This window comes from Argopecten irradians, chromosome 5 (assembly GCF_041381155.1).
Source record: "Argopecten irradians isolate NY chromosome 5, Ai_NY, whole genome shotgun sequence".
Lineage (NCBI taxonomy): Eukaryota > Metazoa > Mollusca > Bivalvia > Pectinida > Pectinidae > Argopecten > Argopecten irradians.
Window position 1 is genome coordinate 22,623,077 of NC_091138.1, and position 12,219 is coordinate 22,635,295.

At 35.3% G+C, this 12,219-nt stretch overlaps 1 protein-coding gene across 1 annotated transcript in view; it reads left to right on the forward strand.

The window, feature by feature from the left end:
• The first annotated feature begins 250 nt into the window (after window positions 1-250).
• The window catches only part of LOC138323242 (QRFP-like peptide receptor), a 42,449-nt gene continuing 30,480 nt past the window's right edge, over window positions 251-12,219 (forward strand). Inside the window, exon 1 of the mRNA XM_069267674.1 lies at window positions 251-1,246. Coding sequence (XP_069123775.1) covers window positions 871-1,246 — 376 coding nt within the window. The 5' untranslated portion in view covers window positions 251-870. The remainder of the gene's footprint in view (window positions 1,247-12,219) is intronic.

Here is a 12,219-nt window from a genome sequence, read left to right on the forward strand (position 1 = left end):
CTAAATTAGCGTTAATTGTTTACAGTCATTCGACAATTGTGTATGATAAAGTTACTTATGTACGCTCTGTAAGGGTAATATCAGCTACTTAATAAACGTGGAAAATTGCTACCGGTAGGGCGAAGGTAGACCATGGTTAGTTTATCATTATCAACATACTTACACGCGGAACACTAACCTCGGTAAATTAGTTTATATCTATACTTGCTTAACCGAAGAAACAATAAGATGTTATATTGTTTAGATGAAACGTGTATATCGCTCTTTCCCTTTTTTATAAACACATAGTGTTCCTCTGTGGGGCCGCCTAGGCATAAGCACGTTCTCTTAAGTGTTTTTGATGTGAAGATGCTATCATTACCAGAGATATGTTCTGCGAAATTAACAAGTGGCGGGTATTCATATGTTCCTGAGTGTATAAATCTATGTCTGACGTAAATAATGACATGCATCGTAGATTGAGCGATTGAAATCAATTGAGCGCGACGCACCTTACAGAAGCACTCTGCACGGAGACCTGCACGTGGTGTTAGCCACTATTCAGCTTCATGGACGCGTATATGGCTAGTGCAAAAACAGGCCAACTCATAAGTAGTGTCAACTGGCTTCCAATAGCGTTAACAGTGCTGTTTACGCTTCTAAGCTGAGTGCTCGTGACGGAGTCCATATTGGTAAAATTGGGGTGATCGTAATGCCAAAATAGATGAAGCGAGACCCCCACAAAGAACACTTGTTGTGGGTTATAGAGTAGATAAGGCGGGAGAGGATCGATTGTTCCCCGTGAGAACAGCTGTGCTCAGTTTTCAACCGCAATTACAGAGGTGTCGCTGGCTGAATGGACATGTAGGTAAAGTTGATCAAAAGTTGATCATGGATGATATAACGAATTCCTCTGAGCACAACATGACTACTGGATCCTTAGAGGACCTGGAATATAAGGACTATTTTGATTCTAGTGTCTATGACTATCCTCTGGAACTTCAGCCTCAATCCTTTATAGTAATAGTGACCAAAATATCTGTGTACGCCATAATTATACTGACCGCCCTCGTGGGAAATCTTCTCGTCATACTTGTGGTGGTCAAAAACAAACGAATGAGGACAACTACAAACTATTTTATTGTTAACCTTGCCGTGTCCGATTTGATGGTCATCGTCTGGTGTTGCTGGGTATATCTCGTCGATGACCTGTCCGAGGGATGGATCCTTGGAAACTTCTTCTGTAAATTCAACAGCTTTGCTCAAGGTAAGAAAAATTCAAAATCCATTAACCTTTGACCGTTTTATTATCATCTTAATTATTTTAATTTGACTATGAATTTCAAGAAAAAAAATCACCAGCAGTATTGTTACAAATTGGATACTGATCATCTTTCCAAATTTAATTGAAAGCTGGTATGTTTACATGTTAAAAAGATACAAGCTTGAGTGCCAGGTAATGTTTAAATGAATCAATGGGATCTAATTAAAGTTAATCAATATCACATTACAGCCGGATACCATTATTAAAAACTATCTTTAGAAACCTTCATTACAGAAAGTCACACAGCCAATAAGTAGATCGAATATATCTTGTCCGGATTTGGTATTACCCTCTAGATATTTTCCTGGATAAGGACAAAAATGATCCGCGGAATCAGTAATTGACTGATTTATGATCAAATAACTGATGTTTTCGCTCGACACGGCTATGTTAATAACTTAGCTAACACGAACCTGTTGAGACAAGGCGCCTTGTGATAGTAGCCATAAGTACCCACACGTTCATTCATTATTAACGGTCGGTGATGAGTTTGAAGTTTAGAGCTGCGGTAAGGCAGTGCTCGGGTATATTAGATGAATAAACAACATATACTATTCGCCTTCTGTAATTGACTCCGCGGTATGTTACATGGATACCACAGCTGTAGGCTAAAATAGATAGGTTATCTTTCACGTTCGAATGATTATCTCGGTGGTTTGGGACTTTTCAAAGTTCTGATAAGAAATCTGTAGCCATTTACTGTTATCAATTTAGGGATAACTCTACTTTATTGTTTCAGTCTGATAACATAAGAGGTTTACAGAATCCTCCTCTGGTGGTGGCAGTTACTTGATAGATATTTATGTTTATGCTTGTAAAGTTGGACGTGTATCTGCCCTCCCAGAGATATCATCACTTTATATTTTGTAGTCATCGTCGGAAACACTCTGTACTACATCTCCTACAGACCTTAAAGAAATACTTAACATCAATATAAATCATAACATAATTATACGTTATTTACTTCTACATTATTAAAAACAAATGTCTCAATTGTTATCAACCCTTTATATCTACAGGGATCTGTAGATTCAGGACAATACGTACAACAGATAAAGACAATACGTACAGCAGATACATTTCATTCTCCTCATATCAAGAACAATTTAATGTGAAGTGGAATATCCACCGAAAAGAGGCGACATTTAAATTTATTATTTAAGCTCCACAATGTGACAACATGACATAAAGATTCTCAATGCGAAGTACATGTAGTTGCATCCATACAATATAAACAGCTACAGATCACTATCAAATGACACTTATCCAAACACTTCTAGTGGGGTTTACCCAAAAACCTTCACAAAGCCCTACGTGGTATTAACATTGTTGATTTCAACATCATATAACTGTTTGAAGAATTTCCATTTGCATTATACACGTAGCACGTATCATTGTTATATTAGAAATATACATACAGCGTGTCCCGTAAGTTATGTTACACTTTCAATGTTTAATAATTTGTTAGATACCGAATCCACAATTCCATAAGCCAAACGCCTGCAATCACAAATTTAATTAAAACAAAGGTAATCCTAGCAACGGTTTTGATAAACGACACATTTCTGCAAAATGCGGCAAATCTTTGACATTTGAACATAAGAACACTAGTCTTGAAGACCCATTTTTTTCCTTACTTTCTAATGTCTTATTGATGAATTGTACAAAATTTTTCTGGTGTTGTTGAATACCTTCTGTAGCTATGCTAAAACCCACACAGAAATAATTTGATATGTTGAGAACTGGAGCATTAGATGACCAAAACAGTGTCTTACACAGTACGTAACATTTCACAGTGCCAGTCTAAGATTCTTTTTGACGTACCAATGTCTTACACAGTACTGAACATTTCACAGTGCCAGTCTAAGATACATTTTGACGTACCAATGTCTCTACAGTGCTGACGTCTTGCAGGTAGGGCGTTAGAATTGTACCTGCTGCCCTTATTGCATGATCGTGAAAGGCGACTAAATTTAGGATCTTATAGTTTCTCTTCTTCCTAACTGACTTTATGTTTCGGAATGCCTCCCTTGGCACTGCCTCATTTTTGCCCTTGAGTTCAGCGTTCGCCCCTGTGAGGAAGGCTCTGGGTTCTGTCCCCTGGCCGAGACACACCAAAGTCTATAAAAGTGGTAGTTTCTGCTCCTGCTTAGCGCTCAGCACACAGGAAGTGGGACGACTGGTTCGCCCGTTGTCAGTATAATGTGACCGGGTGGAGTGTGTTGCTTGGTGTCTTCGGCGGCATGCTTCAGTGATATAGCACTATAAAAAGGGCAACAGTTCCACTATACAAGAAGACACAACATAAATATACCGCAGTCTCCCAAAACACGCACCTCGCACAACATACACGCAACACACCGCATGCATGGGAGGCCGTCCTTACATGACCATAGCTGTTAATAGGACGTTAATTAATCAAACAAACAAACAAACAAATTAGTCATGCAACAAATATTTTGATTGCATGCCTTCATATACCATAAATATTTTGATGTTGCTCATGTATGTCAAAAACTATGACATCTACAAACCAAGCATAATATTCGTATTACTGTAGTAATAAACAACATGTAATACAAATAATTACAATATATCATTGTGTTGGTACGATCTTTTAGTTGGTGCATGATGGCGACCTCTCTGTTGTAGAGGCTGTTATGTGGTATCATTTTACTTAATTATAAACTATGTTTTGTTCAAAATTCAATGAGATCCATTACAATTTCTTGGCTATTTTATAAAGATTTTGGGTGATCTCTCGTTCTTAAATCAACGTTATATTTTGTTCGGAAATTTAAATAATTCTAAGAATTTAGGCTGAAACATGACACTTATATAAGCGATCTTGATAGATGCATAATGCATTCATTCACGACCGATCTTTCACATAAAATTACTATTCTCATTTTACCCTTTGTATCTATGATTGAAACTTGACAAAAACACAAAAGTGTCTTTTTTTATTCTACTCCACCTGTCATCTTAACATAGAGTGTTCATGTCAGCCTTTCTGTTATGCTAACCTACAATGCATATAAAGCCCCTGTTTATGGAATAGAACTTGTATGATCAAGTTTACATATCAACCTTGTGACAGTAGATTGGTTCAGATATTAGATATGTTTAGCTGTTTTTTGTCATTTTATTTAAATTATTCTTCTTATTTGTAGGACTAACACAAATATCGTAATTGTCATCTTCTGTTTTGACCCGTCGCGTTATAGATAAGGTTACTCTTTGACAGAGCGATAACGTTGACGACCAATGCATGACTCCAAATTAAAGACTCCTACGGTGGTCTGTAATTATTGGGTAGTTCCGGTTGCTCTCTGTATGACCTCGGATGAACCAGGGATTAAAGAGGTTAAGCCATAGATTGCTCACTTAGTTCTGATCAACCAAGGAGTAAATTAAGCAATCTATTATCAAAATAAGCATTTTTGTAAATAGGGAAAAAACCTAATGTAATTTGGCATTTTTTCCTGTCCATGTGTTTATCCAAATGTTTATTCAAAGCCGGCGTTTTATTGGTTACCTTTACTTGTTATCACATACAGTACAAAAGAGTTATACTACATATATTGTGTGCATGTTTGTTTTAAACCAGTTTGAAGAATCTTAACATAATTACAGAATTAATAAAAAATAATGTCGCGAATAGAAACTAATCTAATCGAGAGGCAAGACATTTGAAAAATGACTGGATAAGCACAAGTATAGAACCAGGTGTTCCCAAATAGTTTTCGTGTCATTGGCCATATATGGTTAAAGTAATTATTGGCAAATGATAATGGAACACTGAACAATACTAGACTCATATCACAAAACGTATCAGATTAAATTAAACCAAACAAAATATTTAAAACTTGTAACAATTTTCATTCGTCCAAAACATATTTTATCTGACTGGGGCAAACCAGCCGGCCACTATTTTCAAAGTTTTTTGTACATCTAAAACTGTGCTAGTAATTCCAAATCCTTAGCAAAAGAAATTATATATACAGTCGTTCATTTTTAGACATAGAATATTTAAAAATGTTACTGTCTCTATTTTCTAACTTAAAAACTCTTTAAAGTCTAGAGCATTTTGATATGCACAATAATGATTAAAGTAAAGTACTCATAGTTCTAGTATTCTAATACCCATATTCGTCACTGGTAAAAGTAGATTCCTTTAGACCTTTGGATTCCAGTACCATAATATGCACGCTACAGATTTCATCACTATACTGATATGCCCGAAAATGACAAGGTGTGATTCTTTAGTATGTGTATTATGAAATGTCAGAGACAACGAGACCATTCTGATGCATGCTATAGTCGTAATCATACAGGAAAGAACATTATACCCAGTGCACGCCAATACCATAAATCTTACCAACATGTTTTCTCGGGGATCATGCACGTTGTTTACTGTGTATGAGAATGCGGGAGATAATTCCACTGGGGTCACTGGGAGGCGTTGGATGGCTTTCGTTTGGAGAATGAATGGGGCTAACTATTGTTTCTCTGTGGCATCGCATCATAAATCAAACACTTTACTTTGATGGATAGGTGAAAAAGAAGGATGGGTCTGTGTCAGGTTTACTTGTAAACAATGATAATATATCTGTTTTCTATTATAATGAGCTCACAGAAAGTACCTCAGTCCTTTTGAATATGACAAACATGAGATCGACAAACTTCATGGATTTAAGATTGTTAAACCTATTTATTCTTCTGATGTGGTTGTAGTAATTATGTATTTCTGGTAATAAATATGTATTTTTCTGCTAATGATAATTTTTTTCATAAAGTTATCACAATACGTTGGTAATAAATCACTGAATTAAAGATTAAAGAAATAAGTTGAGGACCTATGGAAACTGATGTACATTGTAAGATTCTCTTCAAAGTGATATTTAATGTTATAAGTCAAATATTATTTTTTCTATTTCTATTGGAATCGATTGTATTATCGAATACCCTTTAGTCATTGTTTATTATGTCTTCGGAAGATTTGTCCTACACTCCTAAATCGCATCCCACCAAATCCAATCAGTCTTTGTGTAATCTTGGGATTGTTCAATCAAGATATGTGATACGGTAATGAACATACAACGAATCTTGATGTAGGTTTAGTGGACATCAATAGAAAGCGTAATGTAGACTGCATGTGGAAGGAAATTTGAAGCCACAAAACTGTCTCTGTCCAATAATCAACGACTGTCCGACATGATATCCAGGGATCTGCTGTCGTAAAAAGAGCAGACTATGTATTAGCATATGGATCGTGCATGATTTATCTAAACTGTTGAAAACAAATATTTAATATTTGAATTATACTCATGGAGGAATTAAATGATTGCTATCAATAAAGTTACATAGCATTAACCAATGAGTGGTATGATAATTACAATGTATTATGAAAACAGGATTTTACTACATAAAAAGAACCAAAATAAAATAAAAAAATATTAAATGTTGAAAAATCAATATTAGCATACCTTAGGTTGTATCATCAGTGACTTTCTCCTGGTTTTTTCCTGGTAGGCTACCATCGGCATGTTAAAACGTTTCTTCAAATATAAACACAATTTTGATATACATGAGATTGAAATAATAAAGATTTGTAATTATACCTGTTTCTGATTATGTCATAGCCTACTCCAACAATACTGGAAGTATAGCATGACAAGATACTTAACAACACTAAATTGTGTCTAACCTCTTACTTATGATAGGCTTTTTACCCATTGCTGCGGAACGCATTTCCTAATTTAGTTGCTTTTTACTATCATGCAATAGGGGCAGCAGGTACAATTCTTACGCCCTTCCTGCAGGGCACTCAGGCTATGGGAATAGTTGGAGCCCAACTAGAGTCATTTTTTTTTAACCCAAACCCTGAATGATACTTAAGTATTAATAAATTGTTTACTCTAGCCTCAACATGTTCTCTGATAGTTTTTAATTTTTTTAAATGCTATGTGTGTGTTGGTAAATTAGCTAGTATTAAGGTGGAATGAAGACAGAATTGCATTGCTTTGTAGTATTTGGAGAAAAACAATATTTACCTTAGTTGGTATTTTGTGCGTTGTTCCAAATCTTGATTGCCTTGGAGCACTAGGGGACACCTTAAGCTTCATTAGTTCCTTAAATATAAACACAATCTAAAATGAAAATTGCCATATGGTACAGACTGTCATGACCTGAAGAGATATCTATATAAATAGTCCTTTATAAAGTTATCCTCAGCAGGCAGTATATAGCCATACCTCATGCTCACACGTATACCCATCCAATGTTGTAGCATACATAATACAAAATGCAAAGTCAATTGTACGTACCCGGACAGTCTAACTGACAGCTGGTTGGCAACCCATCAATTATATATCAAAACAATATTCACCTTTGTTTGTATTTTTGGCATCTTTCTTGATCGTCTTGGAGATGACACCTTCATTAGTTCCTTTAAAATAAGATAAATTCAAAAATAAAAAAATAAAGTTCTTGTCTGAAAGCCATAATCTTGACAGACAGACAGACAGACAGACAGACAGACAGACAGACAGACAGACAGACAGACAGACAGACAGACAGACAGACAGACAGACAGACAGACAGACAGACACAGACAGACAGACAGACAGACAGACAGAAAGATATAGATGGACACTAACACAGCTGTAATTAACCCAGTTTCACCGGCATGGGACTAATTGGTAGTAATAATTGAATTGCCAATAAAAGGACTTGCATTTTACTTTTAGAATATGTGTGTTGAGCTTGTCTTAATTGTATTGTTAACCATGATCAGGGGCTGTGGTGACTGAGTGGTTAATTCGATGTTCAGATTGCCAAAAGCCCTGCACTTCTGGGTTAAGAGTTCTAACCCCATGTGAGGCAGGTACCGACTGCTGGTCAGTAGTTTTTCTCTGGGTACTGCAACTTTCCTCCACCAACAAACCTGGCATATCTTTAAATGACCATGGTAGTTTACAGGTTGTTAAACTAAATACCGGGTAACCAAAATCAGTATTGTTGTTAAAATTTCAACCTATATCATGATTAAAGACTTTACATGTATACACAGAAGAAACTAATTCCATGTGAATACTTTAGTAAGTCAACAAAAAACAAGATAGTAAGATGGTAATGATATAAGACAACAAAGTTACCTTTTTCATGGTCATGGCCGTTGACTCTGGTTTAGTAGGCATAGCCCAAACAACCTCTGCATATGTCAGACGCCTAAAAAAGGAAAGAAGCAAATTTTGATATTAACACACTACATTGAATATATCTGTATCCAATGGCATTTATATATTCTACCTTTAAAAGGACAATTCATTCTAAAAGTACATTAAAATTTGCACATATTTCGAAAAAAAAAAGTTCTTATAGAAATCAGATTTATTGGATATGCCAGAAAAGCCCACTGTAGTGAAATTAAATGTATATATGTGAAATGTTCAAACTCACTTACTCGACTGTCCGCCATTACACATAGTGGTCAGAAGTATTGTATGCCTGGCCCTACAACTACTCAAATCACTCTTACAATTGTGTGTTAACCTTATTAGATGCATTTTCCTATCTAAAAATAATTTCATCAACTAACGCTTCAGTTGATATGTATTCCATTTCTTTAATGTGTGTCAGTTTGGCTCGGTTATGGGTACAGTGTACATGTTGTACCTGCTACCTGAATTTCAATGGTATCAATCAAAATACTTAACAATGTCGTGAAATTTGTCAAAATCTCTTGTTATATATGCTTCACAAGGAATGTAAAACAATGCATTCATGTCATAATTTGCTTCGTGGTTATGTAACAGAATTTGTATAGCCTCACTGAGTTGTCCCTTTAATTGAATTGAACCACAGCTCAATCTTTATATAAGCCCCATCAATCTGCCCCTTTTACACTTTGTACTATAGCTATAGTAATAGAATCTAATATAACATGGTGTAGTACTCATTCTCGATTTTAATCGATGATCGATCGATTATGATTTTCCTAAAGACTATCAATTATGAAAGTCAATAATCGATTATTAAAATGGGAGATAATTTGTGCTGATATTTTACTGTTCTGAACCTTTATTACATGTATACTGGTGCAAAACCAGATTTCAAAATGAAATGTTAAATAAAAGATAATTTGAATTAAAAAAACTTCTTTGTAGTGTTGGTTCATAGAATATCTTTCTAAAATTCTTCAGAGAAAGTAAAATGTTAAATATATAAATATATGTGAATTTTCTGTAAATGGTATCCGATTATAAAATTGTTAATTAGTAGATTGTCCTTAAGCAGTAATTGATTATGAATTAACAACCGATACCCAATACTAAAAGCAGTTTTCTGGGTTCAGGGCTGATTATTGCACGCTATATTTAACCATTTCAACATTACATTATTGCTGTTATTGCTATCGATATTGTGGAATACTACTTAACAGTAATAGTTTCATAATGAGTGTAGAACAAAACATTTATGTCATATTTTACTTCGTGGTTATGTAACAGAATTAGCCTCATTGAATTGTCCCTTTAATTGTAAATAGCTTATTCGCACTAGAGGAATTTCCCTTAAGGAATTTCCCTTAAGCCCAGTCGGTAGAGCGTGCAGAACACTGATCTTACCTTGTTACAATATTTAACAACTAAGAGTTATTCCCTTTTTTGTTTTGGAATGACCATTTGTTTTAGACATATTAAATCATTGCTTTTTGCACAAAACTGTTTGCTAATGCATTGTATGTGCTCTTTAGTTGAGAGTTATTATTTACTTGCTTATAGTATAATATTTCAGGAATCCTACCATTTTTACAGAATTTATTTTTTAAATTTCAGATTTCCAATTTAATAAGAAAAATAATAACTTTCAAAATACAGTGGAACTTCCCTAAACCGATCATGGTCGGTGTATAAAATTTCAGCCGGTTTAGAGAGGGTTGGGTTTGGAGAAGTGAACCAAATATCAATCATATCGTTCCATATTTAATCGATCGGAAGTTGTTTTCTACACTATACTGCCAGACTGTATGCCTAGTGTTCGTTATAACCGACCGATATTAATTGTTGATGTAAATATTATCACAAAAGAGAGAATCATACATATACGTTTAAAAGGAATGGGTTACAACAATCTTGACTTTGTTATCGCTTATAAACGTTAGTTGTGTGAATGTTCTTCGGGATGTTCTCGTCTGCACTAACCTACATACGGTCGATTGCTATGTCAAGGATCAAATTAAATATGATCTAATTACACGATGATCAGTCGATGCCGGTCATTATATGACATGGTCATTTCCTAAAACAATACATGGCTTTGGCTTCTTCATACACAGAATTTACATTTGAAACTCTCAAAATTGAATATGAAACTTTCTCTATATTACTACAGTAGCTCTGCTTGTTTTCCTACAGTAAACAAAACCCTTGCACATGGTAGACCTTCGTTAAATATCTAAACAATAGACATAATTAAATAATTACATCACCTTCTCTGCTGTAATTACCGTGTACATCTTCACACTGTATACATGCCCTAGGACATGGCATGCGACACCTATGGATACAGGTGCATGTGTATCATGTGTATTTCACGGTCGGTTGAATAAACCTCAATGCAAGCTATCAGTGTCGCTCAGGTAAGGCCGGTTTTCAGGAGTGCATTTTAGTTACATTTGGCTATTCTGATCTCAAAATTGGTCCGGTATTCGCCATTCGGAATGGGGATCAGGGATCGGTTTTGGGAAGTTTTATTTACTATTAATAAAGAGGAATTCATTCCGTAAATGACATCCATGTTCGGTTTCTAGAGATGATTGGTTTTGAGAAGATCAGGTTTCGGGAAGTTACACTGTAGCATGATGAGGCATAGGTATTGGATAAGATACCGTATTTTCCCTAATGAGGGCGCCGGGCGCGGGTAAATGGCTTAGGGGGGCGCCGTTATTTGAGACCATTTTTAGATGTTTTTTTCTGAAACAGACTATAGTCATCTTGCTTTTAGTTTCGTATTTTTCTGAAACTTACTATAGCCAAATTACGTTTTGAAGTCAAGTAAGTATTGAAATTACATAATTATGAAGAAATGTATGCACCAGAAGTATTAAACATTGGTTAAATATGTCTGTTTCACGGAATTTTGGCATTTCATGCTAGCCTGTTTGTTTACCATGCGTACACAAAATGGCGGACGGTGGCGGACGGTGCTTTCGATCGCTACTTTCGTTTTTGTGGCAGATGGGAAATACCGACAAGAGCACACAATTAAATGCTTAGAAATGATAACATTCATGTTATTTAGTAACCTTTATCATAGATATACAGTAAGTATTCATAAAACCTGTATAGACATCGCTAAAATGTTTTAGTTAGTCTTCATCCATACACGTGTGTGGGGCATGAAGTGACACGTTTTGTTTTGAACATGGCATTCTCGCTGTTTCTATGTGTAAACACTTGGCAAAGATGTCCTAAGTTGCCCAATGCAATAAATTTATAGCTGATCGGATATCTGTTAAGCATCAGATTGATGTGAAACAGTATTTTATTAGCGTCTGCAAAGACAAATCGTCACAATCTGGCACAAAAATTGTATGAAATTAGCTGATTTTTTTTTCAGCGAAAAACGTGGGGGCGCCCTTATTAGAGGAGGCGCTCTTAATAGGGAAAATACGGTATGTTTTTTATTGCATGTGTGTTTTGAGAGTACCCTTTCTTAGGCAAAATGTTTATACCATTTTTTTTTTAATTTACATTTTTTTGTTGGTACATTTGATCTTAAGCTAAGCTTTGGGCGAAACGACCCAGAATCTAAACACGTCCGAATCTCCGATGACATAAATTGGTGATGTGCTAGCCTAGTTCCCCGGTATCAAATGAGATACATACATGTATTGTGGTTCTTCAACCTAT